Raw genomic sequence first — 24,086 nt, forward strand, 5'->3', positions numbered from 1 at the left:
TTAAGGAAGAAATCACACTGATCTTACACTAAATCTCCCTTAAAATTAAAAACAGGCATTTTCCAACTCATTTTGAGGCCAGAATAATCTTGATGAAAGATCTGACAGACATCATAGAGAAAGAAGAATTTTAGGTTAATCTTTCCCACAAACATAGATGCAAAATCTTAGACTAAATGTTAGCAAATCCAACTCAGGAATATACTTTCTAAAAAGTCATGACTGGGGCTGGCCAGGTGGCATAGAGGTTAAGTGTGCATGCTCCGCTTCGGCGGCCCAGGGTTCGGATCCCGGACGCGCACCCACACACCGCTTGTCAAGCCATGCTGTGGCGGCGTCCCATATAAAATAGAGGAAGATGGGCACAGATGTTAGCCCAGGGCCAATCTTCCTCAGCAAAAAGAGGAGGATTGGCAGATGCTAGCTCAGGGCTGATCTTCCTCACAAAATTAAATAAATAAATAAACATAATAATAAAAAAATAAACAAAAGTCATGACCAAGATGTGTTTGTTCCAACAATGCAGAGATGGTTTAATATATGAAAATCAATGTATGCAATTCCCACCTTATTAACATAAAAAGGGAAAAAAAATCATATAATCACCTCAACAGATACAGAAAAAGAAGATGGTAAAATTCAACAGTCATTCATGATTAAAAAATAAAATCTCAGCAAACCAGGAATAGAGAGAATGTCCTAATATGATAAAGAGGGTCTACCAAAGGCTCACAGGGAACAACCTATTAATGTTGAAATATTGAAAGCTTTCCCCCTGAGCTCATCAATGATTCTGCCTATCACAACTCCTATGGTACATCATACTGGATGCTCTGTCCAGTGCAAGTCCTATCCAAACAAGGGAGAGGAAATAAAAGGCACAAGAATTGCAAAGAAATAAAGAAAACTCTCATTTTTATAGCTGTGATTGTGTACCTACAATACACTATTGACTGGGAGGTTCTACCCGACGGGTTTATATTATGCTGGTGTTGGTGAAATACAATTAAAAACAAAATCTCCTCCCGACCCAGAGGACCTCTCCACAAAGGTAGAAGAGAGAGAAAAAGTTTTATTCTTGAATCAGTGCCAAAGTAAAATTTGATATGCATCACAGGCCATCTGCTCACGAGATGGCAAAGGCAGAAAGAAATCTCTTTTTCTATAGCTAGGAAGGTACCACCCGTTATGTACACGTCCTCAAGATAAACACTAACCAGTCCTCCAGCAAGAGGACTCAACAGAACCATTTATTACACAGAGTTCATCCTAAATTCACCTGGCAATTGGGGTGCCCATCTGTGTTAGCTAATTGGCTTTATCCAAAGGAAAAATAAACTCATAGATTTATGACAGGAGGTGGTTTTGCAACTTGAAGCAAGTCACCCGCAGAAGTTAGGCTCCTGCCCTCCCACAGAAACTGGATGTTTAACTTTTCAAGAGATGCCTCCAAGGCCCTCCAGAAAGGCATCCCTGGGTTGTGAAGCTGCCAGGAGTCTTACTTAGCTTTTAAAAAAGATATGCATACATTTCAAAGAGACAGAGAAAAGACGTACAATTACAAATTTTCTAAAGTAAGTTCTCTAAGAAAAGGGGAGGGAGTTCTCTTCCTGAATTTTCAGCAGGGAGAATTAACTTTTTTTTTCTTTTTCCATTTGTATTTCCCTTTACACTGGTAGTGTTCTATTTTTTGATTTGTGGCCTGTTTAGGCAGGTGTGTTTGTCAAAAATCTAGAAATAGCAAAGTTAAAACAACCAGATCAGTACAATAGTATTAAGAGAGTTGATTGTGCATATAAGAACAGTTCTTGAACTGGGAGCTTTCAAATTCAAGACTGATACGAAGCTCAGGGGCGGAAGTTCCAGAACGGCTCATAAAGTGGAAATGAGGAAGCTGTCTAACCTTTACAATGATTGGTTATTACAATGGGGGTTTCCAGACAGCTGTGGGATCAGTTAAAAGCAATCATCTTCTACCACTTTTAGGAAGATGACTTCAGTTTTTTTAATGAAAATCAGAGGCATTTAAAAGAAGTAACTTAAGTTTCGCTAACGTTCATGAAATAAGCTAGACTTAGGTTAGCTTCCACGGCTTAAATGGTTTTGTCTGCTCAGGGAATTTTCAAGTCTGGCCTCCATCTTGTATTTAGTTTTAAGAGTTTGCGTGTGTAAAACTTTGAGTTTTTCGTATGTGATACTTGCATAAAAATTTAAAATGAGAAAAGGAGAGGGAAGAATGTTGGGCAGGTAAAACGCCATTCGTGCACCACATTGGGTCTGAGATGGGGAGGCAACATGGTCAGATCTGGGTGTTAGAAAGATCCTCCTGGCGCCCTGGCGGGAAATGGTTTGGGGGAGGAGAAGTGTGTAGCAGGAGGCTGAAACAATAATCAGGAGATGAGCTGGTGAGGCTGGTGCCTTGGGGATGGAGAGGAGAGGTGTGGGAAGCCCTCCACAATAAACCAAAATTTCAATTCAGGAGGCAGGTGGAGGTGTGAGTGTGGAGTTCAGAAGGGAGATCTGTGCTGGGAACAGAGATTCAGAAAGGGCAGGAATTTCTGGATGGGGAAGGGCATGCCTTCAGTGTAAGTCATTTCCATCCCATTCTTCCCAGTTAAGCTTCCCCCAACTATCATCCCCACCAAGAAACCACAGAGAAGGGGCGGATGGAGCCTGATGAAATGCGCCTACATGATGATCACCTTCTTGTTCGTGTCCTACAATAAAGGGGACTGGGTAAGAAGGAGGCTTGTTACCTAAGGAGGGAGGAGGGAGGGAATGTGAGCAGAGAGAGAAGATGAGCACGGAACAAGGGAAGAAGGAGGGAAGGAAGTGCCAACCAAGTAAAGGTATAGGAGAGAAGACCCCTCTGTAATCAAATCCTCCCTCCCTCCTTGCTCTCCTCCTCTCTCTCTCCCCCCCCAACGTTAAGGGAGATTCTTTTCTTTTTTAAATTTTATTTATTTATTTTTTCCCCCAAAGCCCCAGTAGATAGTTGTATGTCATAGCTGCACATCCTTCTAGTTGCTGTATGTGGGACGCGGCCGCAGCGTGGCCGGAGAAGCAGTGCGTCGGTGCACGTCTGGGATCCAAACCCAGGCCGCCAGTAGCGGAGCGCGAGCACTTAACCGCTAAGCCACAGGTCCGGCCCAGGGAGATTCTTAAGGACCAAGTCATTTACTGTTTTGCTAGAGTTGCTGATGAATAAGTTACCTTCAAGTGGGCCATAGTTTTGTAAGGGAGACAAGCATCAAAAGAGGTGTTCAGATCACCAAGTGGGTTTCATGGAAACCTCCGAGGCTGTGTGGGTGAAGGAGGTGGTAGCTCTTACCCTAGCCCAGGGGAAGGATGGACTCATGGAAGGCTTCCTGAAGGAGATGCCACCTCCACTACATCTGTGATAGAATTAGCCAATTGAAAGAGAGGAGGGGAAAAAGCATTCCAGGAAAGGAAACACTATGTACACGAGACTAGAGGCATGAGAGTGGAGGTATGGGAGTAGAGGCAAGGGAGTAGACGTATGAGAGTAGGGGTGTGGGAGTACAGATGAGGAGTAGAGGTGTGGGAATAGAGGTATGAGAATATATGTATGGGAAAGAGGTATGGAGTAGAGGTATGAGAGTAGTTGTGTGGGAGTAGATGTATGGAGTACAGATATGGGAGTGGAGGCGTGGGAGTAGAGGTATGAGAATAGAGGTATGGGAATAGAGGTGTGGGAATAGAGGTGTGGCAGTTGAAGTGTGGGAGTAGAGGTATGAGAGTAGAGGTATGAGAGTAGTTGTGTGGGAGTAGAGGTATGGAGTAGAGATATGGGAGTGGAGGCGTGGGAGTAGAGGTATGGAGTAGAGGTATGGGAGTAGAGGTGTGGGAATGGAGGCGTGGGAGTAGAGGTTTGGGCGTAGAGGTCTGGGAGTAGAGATGTGGAACGTTACTTGCCCAAAATGGCCAGTGTGATTTATTCATCCTCAAACATGTATGTGTGTAACAGGCCCCCTGCTAGATGCTGGGGACTCAGGAGAACAGAACCCCCAGGGTTCCGAGGCCCAGGGAGCTCACAGGACAGCGGCAGGAGGATGGGAATAAAACAAGCAGTGGGCTCCAGCAGAGAAAGTGAATTGGGGGGTATCACAGAGCAGGCAGGGCAGCGGGCTGCTTTCCCTGGGGAGGTGATATTGGACGGGGGAGCCCGCCTTGAGAATTGCTCGGGGACAGCTGTCGTGAGCAGTCTGCTCTGAGGTATGAAAGCTTCGCTCTGGGTGCTGTATGTGGACCGTCATTGGAACTGGGGCAAGAGTGGAAGCAGAGGGACTGACAGAAGGAGGTCCAGGTGGCCGGGGCAGGACATTTGGTGATGGTAAGAGGAAGAGGACCTTGTAGTAGTTCTTCAAGGAGAAGGGCTAACGAATTGGGTGTGAGGGATGAGGAAAATGGAGGGACCTAGGAGATGAGCCCCAGGCTTGGGCCCTTGGTTAGACCAGTGGTTCTCAAATGGGGATGACTTTGCCACCCAGGGGACACTCAGCGGTGTCTGGAGACATTTTTGGTTGTCACAACTGGGAAAGGAGGTGCTACTGGTGTATAGAGGGTAGAGACCAGGGACACTGCTAAACATCCTACAGTGCACAGGACAGCCCCCAAACGAAGAACGTCCCGAGTCAATGCCAGTAATGACGAGGTTGAGAAGCCCCAGGTTAGAGGACGGCGCCACAGATGCGGATGGGCGAACTGGCTGGAAGATGGGGCAGAACGTGGGAGCAGTGAGAAGTGAGGCTGAATAGGTCAGTAACACCATAAGATGTCACCTCAGGAGGGGAGGAGGAGAGAGGCAGGCAGGAAAGAAGGAAGGAAGGAGTGGGGAGAGAGGGAGGGAAGGAAGTTGACTTGCCTCACCCCTACCGTTTCTTTCTCTGTTTCTGGTTCATCCCTTCGTCAACCTCCCAGTGTTACTGCCACCGCTGTAACACAGAAGTGGACATCAGGTATGTTACTGCAGGGAAGGGGGCTTTGTCCACTGTTGGCGGAATGGGCTTGGTCCCAACTGCCTAGTGTTTGAATAGGAAACCCCAGGCAGGTTTGGAAACTCCAATCAGAGAATCACAGAATTGTATGAGAAGTCCCAAGGTCACCACCCTGAATCTCAAGCCACTGCTTAACGTGGCCAGTAAAGAGCATTACAGAAAGCATGACAAACACCGCATGATTTCACGCATATGCGGAAGAGAAACTAACACATGGACAAAGAGAACAGATTAGTGGTTACCAGAGGGGAAGGGAGTGTGGGGTGGGCATAAGGGATAAAGGGGCACATATGTATGGTGACTGACAAATAATCATGTACAATTGAAATTTAACAATGTTATAAACTATTACGACTTCAATAAAATAAAAAATAAGAGTATTACAAATGATAGGAACATGGAGAGTTGGAGGAATTCATTTATGAATTCTCTCAAAAATTTTTATGTTGGATTTTTTTAAGTTGTGGCAAAATACACATAATGTAAAATTTACCAGGGACCGGCGGCATGGCCGAGTGGTTAAGTTCGGCATACTCTGCTTCAGCAGCCTGGGTTCCTGGGTTCAGATCCTGGGAGCGGACCTACACTACTTGTCAGCCATGCTGTGGTGGCGACACACGTACAAAATAGAGGAAGATTGGCACAGATCTTAGCTCAGGGCAGATCTTCATCAGAAAGAAAAAATTTACCATTAGTGACCTTTAGTACATTCACAATGTTGTGCAACCATCACCACCATCTAGCTACAGAAAATTCTTATCATTCCAAGAGGAAACTTTGTGCCTATAAGCAATCTCTCCTCCCAGCCCCTGGAAGTCAGTAGTGAACTCATTCTTTCTACGGATTTACCTATTCTGGACATTTCGTATAAATGGAATCATACACTGTGGCCTTTTGTGTCTGGCTTCATTCACTTAGCATAAAGTTTTCAGGGTTCATCCAGCATGTAGCGTGTATCAGTACTTCATTCTTTTTTGTGGCTGTATAGTATTCCATTGTATTGATATGCCACATTTTGTTTATTCATTCATCAGTAGAAGGACATTTGAGTAGTTTCCAACTTTTAAATATTGCGACTAGTGCTGCTATGAACATCTGTGTACAAGTTTTTGTTTGAACACCTGTTTCCAATTCTTTGGGGTATATACCTAGGAGTGGAATTGCTGGGTCATATGATAATTCTATGTTTAAGTTATCGAGGAACTCAATAAATTTTTATTGGGCAACTACTCTATGATGGATCCTGCGTTAGTTAAAATTGTCAAATGGTGAATTTTATGTTATGTGGATTTTACCTCAATTTTTAAAAAGATATAAAAAGGGGTGGCAGCTGGAATGGACCTTGGGCTGTAGTTTGCAGACTCCTGCACTAGACCATGAGCCCGTCTGGGAGCAAGAAGTAGGCCTGATCTATCCCTTGGGCTCCAGTGCCCAGAGCAAACCTTATATATTCAGCTCCAATGTGCCAGGCTGGGGATACAGCTGGGTTGGCACAGAGGAGGTCCCTGTGCTCACCGTGTGCACCCCCTAGTGGGAGGGTGGGGGGTAAACTAGCAATAGCGTGAGTTTCCTGGAAGGCCCGACAGGGTGCTGTGCCAGAGAGGAACAGGAGGGGGCAGCTTTGCTCACTTGGGTGGTAGAAGAACCCCTCTCTGAGGAGGAGACATTTGCACTGAGGGATGGGGAGGAGCCAGCCCAGCTCAAATCTAGGGAAGCCTGTTCCAGGTGGTGGAACACCTGGTGGGTTGGAGGGACAGAGCGAGTGGAACACAGTGCATGAGGAGGGTGGTCTAGGATGACGGTGGGAGGAGGTGGGCTTAGGGCAGGTCATGCAGAAGGCGAGGCAAGGAGTTTGAGAACCCATGAAGAGGTAAATCAATGCACAAATGCAATTCTCTCTTCTTTCTTCCCTTCCTTAGAAACGATCCCTGCTGTGCTTTCTAGCGACCCGGCTCCATCTCAGCTCAGCTGTCACAAGTCCTCCATCTCCCAGCTAGTCTCACCTCCCAAGAAACCTCTCTGTCCCCTGGACTGCCAGTTTGGAGGGTAATGAATTGGGTCCTTTGAGGAATAACCCCTGTCTGCCCAGAGGCATGGCGGGAAGGCATCGTTGAGGGCTGGGAGAAGATGGTCCCAGAGAGTAGCTGAGTGAGTGCGTGCAGGGGTTTCTTTCGTAACTTCTCTTCCAGGAGTTTTTCAACCCTTCCCCACTGTTTCTATAATAAAATGTACACTTGTTGAAATGGCTGGATGCTCTGTTCCTCCATTTGCCTAACATCAAGAATTAACAGCGTGTGGGGTGGTAAGGGTGCCAAGAATCACGTATATCATTTAATTCCGGCAACAACTCTATATGGAAATTAATAAAAGAAACCATAACTAAATTGGATCAGGAAGGCCTGTGGGGGGGGGGGGGGTGCATCTTGGACAGGAAATAGAACTACTTTACCACAGAAGGGGGATTTCTCTCCTCACCTAGCAACAGCCCAGATAATGAGAAGCCATTGCCGCCCTGAACTGCTCCTTCCCCCCAGTGGGCTTTCCTTTAAAACAGCCCCTCCCTAATCCCCCTTTTTCTCTAAAAAGCAACTTCCCTTCCTTGCTTGTTGGGTTTGCCTATTGTTCACCATAGCGTGCACGTCCCGAATTGCAATTCTTTTAGCTGTGCCTGAATAAACTCATTTTGAGGCTTTTCAAGTCAACATCTATAAGGAGGTTCTGCCTTACAGATGAGAGACTGGCTCAGAGGGATCAATAACGTCTACGAGTTCACACAAGTGACAGAGCTGAGAATTGACGCATTCCAAAGTCTTCTTTTTGTATAAAGATTTCGAGCTCCCCACTGAGGAAATGGGATCTGAAGATGCAGCTGCTCCGCGAGTAAGCCGTGTCCCATCTCTGCAGCCTGCGTGTTTCTTGCTTGTATTTGAGGAGGCCCAGCGTGCTGGGTGACAGCTTGGGCTCTGGAGAAAGGTTTCTTGAGTTCAAATCCCAGCTCCACTCCTTGCTGGATTGCAGCCTTGGGGAAGTAATTCTCTCTTGATGCCTCATTTTATCATCTGTAAAATGGGGATATTCACAGAGTAGAAGCCCTCTTGTCATCATGATCAGGACCAGTAGTTGGTTGGTTCATCAAAAAGTTGGTTAAAATGGGCAATTAAAAATACTTGAAAGCATGTAAATGTATACTCATTTGCCACTTTTTTGATATAGGACCAAGGTTTTGCTTTATTTTTAGTATGGGTCTATGCACCTACAATCTCCAGTTTGTCCCTTAAAAGGGGAGCAAAAACATAGGAACTCTTGCAAAGCAATTTGAGCACAGATCCTTTCTAGACCAAAACAAGAGAAAAAGTCCAACCTTACAGTGATCTTGCCTATTCGAAGGTAACACCTTTCTGTCGTGGTGGTGGTTCTTTTTGTGTGTGTGTGTGGGAGGAAGATCGGCCCTGAGCTAACATCTGCCAATCCTCTTTTTTTCTCTTGCTGAGGGAGACTGGCCCTGGGCTAACATCCATGCCCATCTTCCTCTACTTTATATGGGACGCTGCCACAGCATGGCTTGACAAGCGGTGCGTCAGTGCGCGCCCGGGATCCGAATCAGGGAACCCCAGGCCGCCCTGGCGGAGCGCAAGCACTTAACCGCTTGCGCCACCAGGCCGGCCCTGATTGTTCTTATTAACAAGTGGCCTTTATCACATCTTTCCCAAGTACTTAAATTTGCTTTGATGGAAACAATTCTATGCACTGAAATTTTCCTGGTTTAGGTAACAGTTCAACCAAGAGTTGAAATCAATTCTATTAGCATGAAAAGGTTTGGAATGAATACAACTAACTCTTGGTAATCATGCAGCTGAACTGACAGAGAAGAAAGCTGGCACCAGAGAGGAGGGCAGGCATATCAGAGAGCAGTCGGCCGGCCGTGGGCACCCGTGAGCCCTGGACATCGGCCGTATGTCTCACAGAGGGAGTGGGGGACATCCCTTATCCCAGAAATCACTTAAAACTGGAGTTTGTTTAAGAAAGATTCTACTGAATCTACCTCCGAGGGTTGTTTTAAGGTTTAAATGAAATAGTTCTAAAACACAATGCTTGGCACACAGTAAGTTCTCAGTAAACGTTAGTTAGTATATTATTATCTAGGGCAGCGTTGTCCAGTTGAAATCTAATGTGAGCCATAGTAACTTTAAACTTTCTAGTAGCCACATTAGAAAGTAAAAAGATGTTGGTCAAAGGGAACGGACTTCCAATTATAAGATGAATAAGTTCTGGGGATCTGACATATATCACAGTGACTCTAGTTAACAATACTGTACTGTATACTTGGAAGTTGCCAAGAGCGTAGATCTTAAATGTCCTCACCATGCACAAAAAAGAGGTAATTATGTGGGTGTTGGGGGCATTACCTAATCCTATTGCGGTAATCAGTTCGAGATATATACGTGTAGCAAATTATCATGTCGTACACCTTAAACTTATACAATGTTGTGTGTCGATTCTATCTCAATAAAGCTGGAAAAAAGTAAAAAGAAATAGGCGAAATCAATATTAATAATATATATGATTTAACTCAATATAGCCAAAATATTATGATTTAACATGCAACAGATAAAACCATTATTAATGCAATAGTTTACATCCTTCTTGTTGTATTAAGTCTTTGCAATCCCGTATGCATTTTTCACATATAGCACATCTCCCTTGGAATGCTAAATCCTCATCAGAAATCATTGATCTGCAGTTAGATGCCATAAAGTTTACAGTTGAAAAAGTAGATTCTCATATCCGAGTTGTTCCAAACATGCTTAAAAGTGGTCCAATAATTGAATAAAGTAGCAATTTTAAAATTTTCATTAAAATTAAATTAAAAAGTCAGTTCCTGCTCATAACCCAAGTCATAAGGAAACATCCGAAGGACATTTTACAAAACAGCTGGCCAGTCCTCTTCAAAACTGTCAAAGTCCCCAGTAAGCAGGAAAGTCTGAGAAACTGTTATGGACCAGAGGAGGCTGCAGAGACAGGGCACCTCAAGCGACTCAGGTGTCCTCGATACGACTCTGGAACAGAAAAGAAACTTAGAGGAAAAATGGGGAGAGTGGATCAAGTCTGGAGTTTAGTTAATGGTATCGTACCAATGTCAGGGTCTTTGTTTTGACACATGTGCTATGATTACATGAGATGTTAACAGTTGGGGAAGCTGGGAGGGGTGTGTGGGAGCTCTCTGAACTACCATTGCAACTTTTCTGTAAATATAAAATTATTCCAAAATAAAAAAGTTAAGGGCTGGCCCCGTGGCGTAGTGGTTAAGTGTGTGTGCTCAGCTGCTGGCGGCCCGGGTTCGGAACCCGGGCATGCACCGACGCGCTGCTTGTCAGGCCATGCTGTGGCGGCGTCCCATATAAAGTGGAGGAAGATGGGCACAGAGGTTAGCCCAGGGCCAGTGGCATGATGTTAGCTCAGGGCTGATCTTCCTCACACACACACACAAAAATTACAAAAAAAAAATCCAGGTCTTCAATTGCATTTATTTACATCTTTGTATCTCTGTTTCTTCCTCTGTGAAATGGGGAATAAACAGCACCTGTTTCACAGAGCCATTGTGGGGATTAAACAAGTTAATGCTTTTAAGAGCCTGGACCAATGCCTTCCTGTTGGAGGCACTCAGCACGTGTTAGTGTCTGTTGCTATTACTGTTGCTGTGATTCTGATTGTTCATACCTAAGTGCAGAGGCCTGGACTTGACCCCCGACATTCTGATTTCGATAGTCTAGGTCCGAGCCCAGGAATCAGTATTTTATCCAGTGGCACCGGGGTCTTCATGCAGCTGGTCTGAGGCCTTGACTTTGAGAAGTGCTGGAGTGCAGGGCAGGGAAGAGGCGGCCAGCCTGGGGGACAGGCCTGTACTAGAACACGGCACTGGGACAGTCCCCCTGGGAGCCCATCGTCTGGTGCCGCTAGGGCAGCCACTGCTGCAGTCCCCTCACGCAGCACCCTCCCCTCGTAAGCCTACCAGGCGTCTGTTCTGTTTGTCTCCTCTTCATCCCATTGGTGACAGAGAGATTCCTGCCCTAGGGTTATGGGGATGGCCCCACAGTGACACCTGACACTGCACGGATGAGATTGACAGCAGTTTATCAGTCACAAATATTCATAGCCTGGGGGAGGAGGACACAGAAGTCCACCCAGGGCTACAGGGGGGTTGCACTCAGGAGCAGAGTGACCAAGAAGGAGCTGTGGGGGCAGGCTTTTGGTGTGAGCCTCGGTTCCTGTGACTGGCTTATTTGAATAATTCCACAGGCTGGCAGGGAGGTGAAACTCATTATGTTGGGGACTGGGTGCGGTGCGGCTGGCCGGGCTGAGAGGGGAACTACCTGGGGGGGAGCCTTTCCCACTGGGTTGAGGACAAGGGTGGCGAGAGCAGGGGACCTCACGGTTAGGGCTTGGGGCCTGTGAGGCTCAAAGATCTTAAGGCACCACGTGAAATTTTAGATCTTACAATACAGCATCCTGACTAGTTTTTAATTATTCTGCAAGACTCAGGAGCTGCACTATGTGCCCCTTCCCTGCACCTCCCCTGAACCCCCAGGAAGTCTAGGGGTTGGGAGGCACCTTTACTGGACTCCTCAAGCCACTGAGGCAACCTTTCCCGCCCACTTTCCCTCTGGGTTATAATGGTTCTGTCTGTCTTCCCCTCTAGGCTGTGAGTCTGTGGGACAGACACCATGTCTGATTGTCTCTGTGGCCCCAGCTGCCAGCCCCAGGACTGGCACCCAACAGGCTTCCATGATTGTTGGATGAATGGAAAGCCAGAGTGCAGGGCCTTGCCCAGTGCGATGGATGAAACGCGGTCATATTTGTTCTTGGCAAATGGGACTATGTCTTTTTCCCAGCCCCCTCAAAATCCATTTAAAGGAAGAGTGGTAAAGCAATGGATAAAGAAATAAAGACTTTCCTAGACTCCTCAGGGGGTAATTTCCCATGCTCGAGCTCCAATGACTAAACAGGCATGTAAAAACTTCTCTAAAACCAAGCTTCGTCTGACTTCCCAAGTCAACCTAACTCCATTAAAGGGGGTGTGGGTGTGGCTGTGTTGGCACAGGTGCATCTGAGGTCACAGGAAGCTGTTCTCTTTTCTTACAGCAATTTGGGTACACATGGAGTTGCTCCTTTAATAAATAAGAAGAAACTGCTAAAAGCCACAGAAACCAACGGCGATGGTGATGACAGACAGATGGAAGGGAACGCCAACTCCTTTAGATAAATCAAGCAAAAATGATGGTACTGTGTCCTTTGTCGTAGTGAAACCCAGTACTAACTAATTAGTAAAAATTAGTTTATTACAAGGAAGAGGTTCTATATGCTCACCAGAAGCAGCCCAGGTGGTTGACGTTAGATTTTTGTAACTTCTACTGCATACCTTTAAGGGCCTTTGTACATCCGATCACTCCTCTTTCATGGTATGGTGAATGTAGCTCTCTTAAATTTTATTTAAAATTGAGTTTTGTTAATGTGTCAGCTCACCACAGCAATCGATGTCAGATCCCCCCTCCCAGTTTTATTATGATATAATTGTCATATAACATTATATTAGTTTAAGGTGTACAGGATAATGATTTGATACATGTATATATTGCAAAATGATCGCCACAAGTTTAGTTAACATCCGTCACCTCACATAGTTACATTTTTTTTCTTGTGATGAGAACCTTTAAGATCCACTCTCTTAGCATCTTTCAAATACACAGATGTCAGACTTTAATGAGCTGGTGAGAGTTTACCAGGTGCCCGAGTTATTCAAAAGCAGGATGGGTGCTTAGGGAAACCCCTTGAAGAGCAGTGGTTCTCATGGGGCTGCCCGCTAGGGGACATGTGTCAGCACATGGAGACATTTTTGGCTGCCGAGATAGGTGGGCAGGGTGGAGGTGTCGCTCCTGGCATCTAGTGAGTGGAGGCCAGGGAGCTGCTCAACATCCTACAGTCCACAGGACGGCCCGACACCCAAGAACGATCAGACCCAAATGTCAATAACGCTGAGGATGAGAAACAAGGTTCACTTTCTTCCTCTCCTCGCTCCAAACATAACGTCCCAGGCTGCTCCCCGACTTGTTCACTGCTGTCTCCTCGGCAACTGGCACTTATCGCGCACTTACTAATGACCTGTTGAATGACTAAATGCCTGTCATCGAGGCCCAGAGCACGCAGGGGCAGGCGGGGGTTCCTGAGAGCTAGCACTGGCCCCGTTTGCTTGGAGACAGGCCTGAAATGGCAAGTCTAGGTTTCCAACCAAATTGGGAGCAAAAAATAATAACAAAAAGGAGTGAATGAGTTCCAGCGGGTCTCTGAGCGCTTACTAGAAAGCAAGCACCCAGCCACAGTGCTAGGTGCTCGCACTAAGATTCTTATTTAAATACGCCTTCCACAACCCCACGCAGACGGGTCACAACAGCCCCTCCCGTCCCAACCCCGGGCTCCTCCCACGACCCGCCCCACGGCCGCCTTCCCCATGCGCATGCGCTCACTGCCTCCCCGCAGGACTCAGCGCATGACGTCACCACGCAAGGGGCGGAGAGCGAGCGAGCGGTGTTACCATGGTGACCGCGACGCGCTCAGAAACGTCCACAAGTGACAGTCGAGCCCCCCATAACAGACCCCAAGGCTCGCAAACTGGCGGGCCACCGAGGCAGGACCTGGGAGGCGGGGCCAACGAAAGAAAGCAGCAACGCCTGGGTCGCGGACATTTCTCACTCCCATCCCCTGTCGCTCGGCGGCCACTTCCGGATCCAGGGTCGGGTCGCCAGCTCCCAGCCCTTCCGCAGCGTGCAAAACTACAACTCCCAGAAGACTCCGCGGACACCTCCCTCCTTCCTTCCCGCTTCCCCAGCAATAACTGCTGGCGAAAGCATTTACAGGCGCTTTCTATCCGTAGAGTCATGCCTGGATGTCAGTATTTGTATCGCAACCTTCTTTTTACTAACAAGTGCGCCTCCCGTTTCTCTGCCCCTTTGAGACTACAATACCCAGAAATCTCTGGGCCGCTCTTTCCCAAGCCCTCAGTTGTAGGGTTGCCTTGGAGACAGCGAGACGCCGGAAGCCTGACCAATGAGGCGGGGCCAGGCTGGAAGAAGGATTCCGATTGGAGGAGAGGGCATGCCGCCTGCTTTAAAGGACCGGTCAGGGGTGCACATGCGTATTGCGTTGGCCCCGCGCGCATTCTCTGTCGGGGAGGCTGGGGGTTCGCAAGGCTCCGGCGAATGGGCGATGTCGCAGGTCGAGTTGGGGGGAGGCGGAGTCTGCGCGTGCTCAAGGCCTCGCCCCCAAGCCAGAAGTGCGCGCTACGAAGTGCCCCGGGAGGTGAGTGGGACCTCCGGCTCCCCTGCCCTGGTTTCGGGATGAGATTCTCAGTCTCCATGGTAACGTTCCTCCTCGCTCGCGTGTGACGTCATAGTTCCCCCTGTGGGGGGAGGGGAGAGAGCAAATTTGAGAGTCGTGGATTCCGAGCCGCGCCTCCGCCGGGCCGCCCACCCTGAATCCCCCACCCAGCCAACGGTGGGCCGGTACCTTTTCATCCTTTCTGGGCCTCGGTTTCTTTTCTCGTGAAATGATCTTTGGAGCTCCTCCTCTGGCGCTTACTAGCTTTGGGACCCCAGGCAAGGTACATAGGCTCTGTACCTCAGTTTCCCCATCTGAAATGAGGATGATAATAGGGGCCGGCCCTGTGGCGCAAGCGGTTAAGTGCGCGCGCTCTGCTTCAGCGGCCGGGGATCGCAGGTTCGGATCCCCAGCGCACAGATGCACCGCTTTTTTGTAAGCCATGCTGTGGCGGCGTCCTACATAAAGTGGAGGAAGATGGGCACGGATGTTAGCCCAGGGCCTTTGTTCCTCAAGAGAAAAGGGGAGGATTGGCATCGGATGTTAGCTCAGGGCTAGTCCTCCTCATAAAATAAAAATAATAAAATAAAATGAGGATGATAATAGAATTTGACCCGTAATGTTGTTGTGAGGATTAAGGAGCCTTAGGATAGTGCCCCACACACAATGATCACTCGAGTGTTAACGTCTCTGATTGTCATCATGTTTTTTTAGGGCATTTGATCAGGTCCCTTCCCCCTCTGGGGTCTCAGTGTGTTGATCTGCAAATTGTTCATATTGGGTTTTTTTTTTTTTTAAGATTTTATTTATTTATTTTTCCCCTCAAAGCCCCAGCAGATTGTTGTATGTCATAGCTGCACATCCTTCTAGTTGCTGTGTGTGGGACGCGGCCTCAGCATGGCCGGAGAAGTGGTGCGTCGGTGCACGCCCGGGATCCGAACCTGGGCCACCAGGAGCGGAGCATGCGCACTTAACCACTAAGCCACGGGGCTGGCCCGTCGTATTGGGTTTTGTGAGCACGGAGCGTTGTTCTCAGCACATAACCGATGACTTTGTTCTCCCAGAGGGATGCTTCAGGGTTTGGTGGTAAGACACCAGAATTCCAGAAATGTGCCGTTGTCTCGTCCGCTGCTGTGTGACCCCAGTGAGTTCTAACCCTTGACAAGCCCTGGATTTCCTCAAGTGGAAAATGATGGGGATGGACTTCTAATTCTAGCTTCTGGTCCAGGCACTGCCCCTGACTTTGCTTGGTGACCTTGGGCAAGCTTTCTGATCCAACGTTGCACCATCTGTGAAATAACCAAGGGATGCACAATTGAACTTGGAGGTAGCTTTCCGGGCTAAAATTGCAGTCGGTAGATCTGGTGCCCCACACAGACCTCGTCCCACCGTTACTCTCCCTTTGTGGTGGCGGAGTATCCTTCACCTCTTAGTCTCAAATAGGCCTTCACCCATTGCTCATCAGTACTTGTTTTCCCAATTGTGTAGCAAAAATGGGCCCACCCATGTTTCCCTCACCCCTTTCTGAAACAGGAGTGTTAACTAAGCCGGTGCCCTGCATGACCCCTGGTGGCATAAGGCATTGGCAACATTGAGTCATGTGGTCAGGAAGTTATTATTTTTCAGTTCCCTTTCAGGTTTTCTCATTAGTGAGGGAGTGACCGTATCTATCACAGCTCCAATGCCTACCCATCTCTTATATCAGAGTATATCTCGTTTCATTGTATTTACTGTAAGAATCTATTTTCTCTTTATGGCAGGTGATATTGGCTTTCCATTGGGGCAGTACAATGAAGTTTCATTATTAAAATAGTTTTTGAACATTCAGTGGTTCTTATTCTTGGTTGTACATCAGAGCCACTTGGAACTGTAAAAAAAAAAAAAAAAAAGAATACCAGCCCCACCTCTGGAGATTGGTTCAGATTTTCTTGGTTGTAGCCCAGTGCATTGTGTTTTAAAAACTCCTCAGAAGATTCTAATGTGTAGTAGGATTGAGAAATACCGACTAGATGATCTATAGAGGTCTGTTGTGCTCTCACATTCATTAATTTTTTCATTCCTAAATCCTAAAGAGGTCTTTGCTTGTCCCCCCTTTGGCATCCTTCATTTGGTCACTAGCCCCTTCATTTAAACTCATAGTCACCCCATCACCTAAACTAACAGCTAGGGACAGTTCGGTTGCCTTGCCTCTTCCAGTGTATAAAAGCTGCTGGCATTCTGTGGTGCTATGGGCTGAATGTTTGTGTGTCCCCCACCCCCGCCCCAAAATTCATATGTTGAGTCCCTAATGGCCAATGTGATGGTATTTGGAGGTGGGGTCTTTGGGAGGTAACTGGGTTTGGATGATGGAACCCCCATGATGGGTAACTGGGTTCGGATGGTGGAACCCCCATGACGATCCAGATTGGTGCCCTTATAAGAGGATGAAGGGACCAGACCAGAGCTGTCTGCATCCATTGAGCCACACGACCTCCTGGAGGCAGGAATTCAAGTCCATGTTTTATAGAGGTCGCTCAGACGTTAGGAGGTGGAGCTGGGATAAACGTGTTTGGAGCCAGGGCCCTTTGTGGACATCGCGGTGCTAAGCTGGGGAGGTGGGTGTAGGGTACTCACCCAAGAACATAATTTTTTTTTCCCCTTCTGGAAACCCCTTGGATGACATGTGCATTTTAAAACTCTTTCAGGTGGAGCGACTTAGCCGGAGGCACCGGAGCAGGGACGTTTCTGGAGAGTAAACCCATGAGGACACGATGGAGGTCACTCAGTGCCCTGAGCCCCGAGAGGCCTGGAAGCAGGACCCAGCCGACGACCAGGAGCTGCTCTGGGGGGAACTGACCATCGTGGAAGGTGAAGGCCACGGATGTTATGGATTTGGGAGGAACGCCCACCGGACTGTCACCAAGCCTCGGAAAACTCGTCCGGATGAGAGGCAGCACCAGTGCGCCATCTGCGGGAAGAGCTTCGAGCAGCATTCAGACCTGCTCAACCACCAGCGGATCTACAGGGGGAAGAAGCCCTTCAAGTGCAGCGAGTGTGGCAAGGCCTTCAGTTACCCCTCGGCCCTGATGGTGCACCAGAGGACGCACACGGGCGAGAGGCCGTTCCCCTGCGCGCAGTGCGGCAAGGCCTTCAGCCACAGCTCGGCGCTGCTGCTGCACCGGCGCGTGCACACGGGCGAGCGGCCCTACGCCTGCAGCGACTGCGGCCGCGCCTTCTCGCAGAGCTCTTCGCTCATCCTGCACAAGCGCACGCACACCGGCGAGCGGCCCTATGACTGCCCCGCGTGCGGGAAGGCCTTCACCCGCCACTCAGCCCTGGTGGAGCACCAGCGGGTGCACACGGGCGAGAGGCCGTACGCGTGCGGCTGCTGCGGCAGGGCCTTCAGCCAGAGCGCGCACCTAGCGCGCCACCAGAAGGTGCACGTGGCGCAGAAGGCGCACGGTTGCGGGGACTGCGGCAAGGCCTTCCGCTCGCCCGCCGCCCTGCTGCGGCACCGGAGGATCCACACGGGCGAGCGGCCCTTCGGGTGCCCGGTGTGCGGGAAGGCCTTCACCCAGCGCCCCTACCTGGCGCAGCACCTGCGTGTGCACTCGGGCGAGAGGCCCTTCGAGTGCGACCAGTGCGGGAAGGCCTTCGGCAAGTGCGCGCACCTGGCGCGCCACCGCGGGACGCACGCGTGTGCCCGGGCGCGGCCGGGGAGGGTGCACGCTGGGGAGGGGAGGCGCCCCACGAGCGCGAGGACGCCGGCGCTGCCTTGGGGAGCTCCTACCTGCTGCCGCCCCACGCCTGCGGCGTTAGGCGCGGCAGAGGCCTCGCCCAGTATCGGCGGCTGCACACCCCCTAACCTTTGTCCCAAACTGGGGGGCACTGGCTAACCTGCGTCACAAATGGGGGTTGGACGGTGGTATGGCCCACTTGGTTTATTACCTCGGAGACACGGGGTGGAATTTGGGGAAGGGAATCAACAGCAGAACCTCCTTGAGAGGCCTCGTTATGCTCCCATTTGAAAAATATATTGGAAAGCCTTATTTTGTCAATCTCGGAGTTTCTGTGCCTCTTACTTTGGAGCTGAACATGAGAGTGTAGGGATGATGGGTCATCGGGCCCCTTGGCTGCACCTCCCCGTGCGGGCACCTGCTCTGGGCCGGAGGGTCGAGGAGGTGAGAGCGCTGCTTCAGAACGTTCCTCTGTGGAGGCCAGGAGACCAGGGCCTGGGAACTTTTTAGGCATCTCCATATGTGTATATGTATATACGTGGGTGAATAGCTTTCTAGTCTGCCCAGAGCGCTTCGTGTGCGCCAGGTACCGGCCTAAGCGCTTGACAGAGGGAAGGCATTGAATCCTTGCGCCACCCCTTAGCTAGCACTGTTGTCGCCTCCATGTTACAGGTGGGAAGACCCGGGCTCCAGAGGGGAAGCCAGAGCTCAGCGCCACCTTGGCAGCTGCTCCCAAGGAGCTCACTCTTAACCACTAGGCAACTAGTAATCAAGATGACGCTCCTTGAGCCCTTGTCAGACACCCAGTGGACATTCTCTCGTCTCATTCTTCTGGCGACCTCGTGGGGCCCGGTCTCATTCTGCTTTCCCGGGTGAGAAATCGTTGGTGAGGTCGCTCAGCCAAGCCTGCTGGCCCCTCGGGGTTCTTCCTGCTGGGCTGCCAGGGGCCCGCAGTCCTCCTAAGACAGCGTATGGGGAATTGATGGGGCGTGGTCCCTGCCTCCTGCAGCATGCCCAGTCTTTGCCCAGCCCCGTGGAGGCATGAAGGTGTGGGCGGCTGCTGTTCCAGTTTCCTGAGAAAGAGTCAGGAGAATGTGTACTCTTCGTGTTTTAAGACTTCATCAGTCGTCATAGTAACAATCTTTTGGCCTTGCAGGCTGCTGGATAGTAAGATGTGGTTGGCCTTTGTTCCCTGGTCCCTGGGAGGGAACCTGAAACCTTTGGAATTTGTTTTACCATGGTGGGCCCCTTGGACCACACATGAGCTTATGCTAACAAGGTGCCTTGTGGTGGGCCCCTGGGTAGCTTCGGGATGGGGGCTCGTCATACTGGCAAGACCACCCTTGTGATTTGAGGGTTGGGGCTTTGTGATATAACCCAAGCTCCGGGGAGGAGTCGGGGCTGGAGATTGAGTTAAATAATGTGGCCGGTCGTCCAGTCATCATGCCTACCTAATGAAACCCCAGTAAAAACCCTGGACCCCCAAGGCTTAGGTGAATCTCCTGGTTGGTGATAAATGTCAGCGGGCCACATCCTGAGGACACGCAAGCTTACATTTGGGACTCTCCCAAACCTCCCTGTGGCTGGCCCTGATTTGTATCCTTTATAATAAAACTGTAACCATAAGTATAGGGCTTTCTTGAGTTCTGTGACATTCTTTTGAGTTATCGCGCCTGAGGGGGCTAGTGGAACCTGTGAACTCATAGCCAGTCTGTGCAGAAGTGAGGGGGCCTGGGAGCCCTGGAGCTTGTGACTAGTGTCCGAGTGGGGGCGATCTTGTGCCCTCAGCCTGTGAAGTCTGGCCTGACATAATCAAATTCCCTCTAATGATATTGTGATTTTATTTCCTTTCTTTTTTGCACATTAGGTTTGGTCTGGAATTAGTGGTCAGACGGCAGCGCTCCAGCCGAGGGTGCGGTGGGGAAGGTGATGAATGAGCTGGCTGGCTGCTTCCCCCTGTGATAAGCAAGATCTCCTTTGATAATGAATTGGGCTGCTTAAAAAACAAAGTGTGACCCCTGATCTAGACCAGGCGTCTGCTTTGTCACTGCTAACTCGAGCTGCCATTTCTGGGAGGTTTTCCCGTGCAACGAGCAAAATCCTAAGACCTGGACCTGACTTCGCTCCCCAAACAGCCAACGCAGATGGGGGCCTCCTGCTCCCTGATATAATGCATCCTGCTTACGGGTTTGCACTCTGCATCCTGTCCTGGGTCTGGATCTTGACTCTGGAGCTCCCTAGCCATGGAGCCGGAGCGATGGCAAGAGTTTCAATTCCTCAAGTTTAAAGCGGCAGATTGCGTCTCTTCCCAGGGTTGTTACAGAGTAAATGGGCCAGCAAAGGCAGCTCTTAAGACAGGGCCCAGCACAGGTGTTCAATAATGGTTGGGGATTGTTTTCCTTTTTTTCTTTTGATAGTAAATGTAAAGAGGCTAGCACATAATTGTTTTCAAAAATGATACATATTATCTGTTTAATAGAATTTGTATCAGCTAATAATAGCTACTATGTACCAAATACTCATGTGCCAAAGCCTGTAAAACACTTATACTACTAAACCTTCACTGCAGCCCAGTTTATGTGTTCCTCTCGACCCTCCCCATTTCACCAGTAAGAACACCAGCCTGGAGCGGCCCCTCACTTGGGCAGGGGGCCACCGAGCAGGTGGACAGCCCAGCACACCTGCTTAATGTCAGAACCTCCGCTGTTAGCCACATTGTCTTCCTACCTCTGATACTGTAGTGATTATGTAGCATATACAGGTCTGATTTATAATAAGAAATATATATTTGGTCTTTGTCCACATTCCTGACACAGCTCCTAAAGCCCTTGGAATTTCATTAATGATGAGAACGATAAAGTTGCCTTTTATATGTTAATGAGGTGACTTTTGGAAAGCACCTGAGGATGGGCTGGTTGCCAAGGAACTAACCACATAATTGGAGGGTTGGAACTTGCATGTTGAATCAATTGCCAATGACCAGTGATTTAATCAATCCTGCCTACGTAATGAAGCCTCCATAAAAACCCAAAAGGATGGGTTCGGAGAGCTTCCGGGTTGGTGAATACGTGGAGATGCGGGGGGAGTGGTGCCCTGGGAGAGGGCGTGGAAGCTCCCCACCCCTTCCGCATACCCTGCCCTATGTGTCTCTTCCATCTGGCTGCTCCTGAGTTCTGTTATAGTAAACCCATAATCTAGTGAGTAAAATGTTTCTCTGAGTTCTGTGAGCCGCTCTAGCAAATTAATCGAACCCAAGGAGGGGGTCGTGGGAACCTCTGATTTACAGCTGGTCGGTCAGAAGCACAGGTAACATCCTGGTCTTACACGATTGGCATCTGAAGAGGTGGGAGTGGTCTTGTGGGACTGAGCCCTTAGGCTGTGGGGTCTGATGTCATCTCCAGGTAGATAGTGTCAGAATTGAGTTGAATTGTAGGACTCCCAGCAGGTGTCGGGGAATTGCTTGGTGGTGTGTGAAAAAGACGCATTGTAATTGGCATCAGAATTGGAACACGTAACCCCTTTCTGGATTCCGGAGTCCTCCCGGCCCCCAGGAAAGGCGCCGTCTTTCTTTTTGACTCTAAACAAGACCAGGGTATGAGTGCCCCTGAGCAGAGGGATCTCCAGCCTTGGGAAGGTCTCATGGTGACACACGGCCCTCTTCCCTCCCTTCCCAATGCCTTTCCGCCCGCACGGATGGTATCCACCCCACAGGGCTGGGGGAGGCTTAGATGTGTTTACCTCAGTGGCTGAGGGCCAGCTGAGTAATAGGTCATTACTACTTCATGCAAATTAAAGTCTAAAAACCCCTCAGGCTTGTGGGTCTCAAACTGTGGTCCCCCAACCAGCAACATTTGCACCCTCTGGGAGCTTGCTAGAAATGCACATTCCCGGGCCCCTCCAGACTGCGGAACCAGAGACTCGGAGAGTGGGGCCAGCAAGCTGTGTGTTCACTGGCCCTCCAGGTGATTCCCAGGTGCTCAAGTTTGAAAATGGGGTGGAGAAGAGACAAAATTAGGATCATTAGGAAACTTAGCGGATTGGGTATTCTTTTTTTTCAGCTGAGGAAGATTCGCCCTGAACTAACATCTGCTGCCAATCTTCCTCTTTTTGTATGTGAGCTGCCGTCACAGCATAGCCACTGACAAGTGGTGTAGGTCCACGCCCGGGAACCAAACCCAGGCTGCTGCAGTGGAGTGCACCCAACCCCAGAGCTGGCCCTGGGTATTCTTCACTGAGTGAAGAGGGAGAGGGAAGCACTCTACTCCCAGACTTTTCTTGGTGGCTTCTGCCCACAGGAACGGTCAGGTAGGGAGCATTAGGTGTCCTACAGACCCGTGAGAAAGTCACAAGATTCTTTTTTGTTTCTTCAAGGCTCATAAAAATTGGAATAGCTGTTAAATTACAGCACAGTCTGGTCCTTTGTAGTTGCAAAGTTTAGCAGCAATGTTACAGCATTTACTTAATCTTTTACACCTTGGAATCATCTGGGGAGGTGAGGGCTCCGTCCCGGAGGCTGGGCTTCAGTCGGCCCCAGGAGATGCTGCACCAATTTTTTAAAGGAATGGTAGTTATGTGACAGGGTGGAGGTGTTAGCTAATGCTGCGCTGTAATCATTTTGTGATGTAAATCTATCAAATCAACACGCTGTACACCTTAAAGTTACACAATGTTGTATGTCAATCATATTGTAACCACAGGCCCTCCAGGACCAGTTCAACTGACCCCATCTTATCAACAGAGTAATTAAGAGTGCTGTTTCAGGAACTGAGACCCCTTGTCCAGTTCAGGCCGGTTGAGACCACCAGCCCATCAACTGGGCCTGTGCAAATGCCTGATAAGTGACCCTTTTGATGTCAAGGGGCTGAAAACTCCACTCTCAGATCAGGCTAACACCACCATTTTGTCAGCATGTGTTTTATGAAGAGCCGTGAAACTTGATTACGCTTGCACAGGTCATCAATTACCTCACCTCTCCTCACCTCCAATCATCTATCTGCTCACTTCAGACCACCCTGCCCTTCATCCCATAAATTTGCCCCAAGCCCTGAATCAGGAGACAGATCTGAGAGCATATGCCCCCGTCTCCTTGCAGACAGATCTAGCAATAAAACTGTTTTCTTTTCCCAAAAGCTGATGCTGTAATAATTGGCTTTTTTAAAAATGTGCATCAGATAGGAGAACCCCATTTGTGTGGTAACAATATCTCAATAAAGCCAGGGGGCTGCTGGGGGCGGGGGGGAGAAGAAAGAAGCTCCCAGATTGAGAACCAGGCATTTTAGTCCAAGACTTACCTCCTCACTCATTCCTGAGACACAGAGTGCCTGCCTGGGGTGAGGGTGTCAGCTGCTCCTCGCAGCCCTCTGGGATGGGGGGGGGTGGGGGTGGTCGGGTCGTCAGACAAATGAATGGGCACCCAGAAGAGTGTGAAAAGTGCTGTGATGAGGAAAAGTACAGGATTCTAAGGGGTCACGAGCAGGGAAGTCCTTCCTCCACCCAGGCTGGGGGAGGGGAGGCGGGGCAGGGTTACCCCAGGGACCACTTCTGGGAAGAAGTGCAGTGACATTTAAGGAAGAGAGATTTGGTGAAGGCGCGTGGAGGGTGTACACTCTGCAGTCCACATCCCATGGCCCAGAACACTGCTGCAAAGGAGGCTGAGAAGCATAGCCTGGGCTCCTGGGCGTCACGCACCAGCTCAAAGTCGGGGTCCATCATTGTGCTGGACAGAGAGAGCCTGACTGCTGGGAGCAACCAGCCAAACTGCTGGTCAAATGCATCTAATAATAATAACTAAGCAACTGTGATCATAAAACAACCAAATGCCACTAGCTGAGCACACACTAGGCAGCAGAATTTCTGCCAACCACTTGACATTATCTCATCGAGTCCTTCCAGTAACCCAGAGGTGCTTTGCCCTGTTGTGTTTTTTTTTTTAATAGAAAGTTGGGTTTTATTTATTTTTTTAATTTTTATTTATTTATTTTTT

General features: G+C 49.1%; 2 protein-coding genes across 6 annotated transcripts in view; both read left to right on the forward strand.

Moving 5' to 3' along the window:
• Positions 1-13,644, forward strand: part of EDDM13 (epididymal protein 13) — a 34,880-nt gene extending 21,236 nt beyond the window's left edge. The window contains exons 4-6 of the mRNA XM_058530792.1: positions 2,615-2,736; positions 4,942-4,979; positions 13,551-13,644. Of these exons, the coding sequence (XP_058386775.1) occupies positions 2,615-2,736; positions 4,942-4,979; positions 13,551-13,644 (254 nt within the window). The remainder of the gene's footprint in view (positions 1-2,614; positions 2,737-4,941; positions 4,980-13,550) is intronic.
• Positions 13,645-13,681: 37 nt separating this feature from the next.
• Positions 13,682-22,139, forward strand: LOC131397478 (zinc finger protein 239-like). 5 transcript variants are annotated; one of them, XM_058530425.1, is made up of 2 exons: positions 13,682-13,958; positions 17,072-22,139. In XM_058530425.1, the coding sequence occupies exon 2, from the start codon at positions 17,138-17,140 to the stop codon at positions 18,260-18,262; it is 1,125 nt and encodes a 374-aa protein (XP_058386408.1). In that variant the 5' UTR covers positions 13,682-13,958; positions 17,072-17,137; the 3' UTR covers positions 18,263-22,139. The 5 variants fall into 5 exon arrangements, with proteins under 5 accessions (XP_058386408.1, XP_058386407.1, XP_058386406.1 ...); XM_058530424.1 differs by lacking the exon at positions 13,682-13,958 and adding an exon at positions 14,245-14,428; XM_058530423.1 differs by lacking the exon at positions 13,682-13,958 and adding an exon at positions 14,245-14,369.
• Positions 22,140-24,086: the final 1,947 nt, after the last annotated feature.

The sequence above is a fragment of the Diceros bicornis genome, chromosome 34 (assembly GCF_020826845.1).
Source record: "Diceros bicornis minor isolate mBicDic1 chromosome 34, mDicBic1.mat.cur, whole genome shotgun sequence".
In the NCBI taxonomy this organism is placed as follows: Eukaryota; Metazoa; Chordata; class Mammalia; order Perissodactyla; family Rhinocerotidae; genus Diceros; species Diceros bicornis.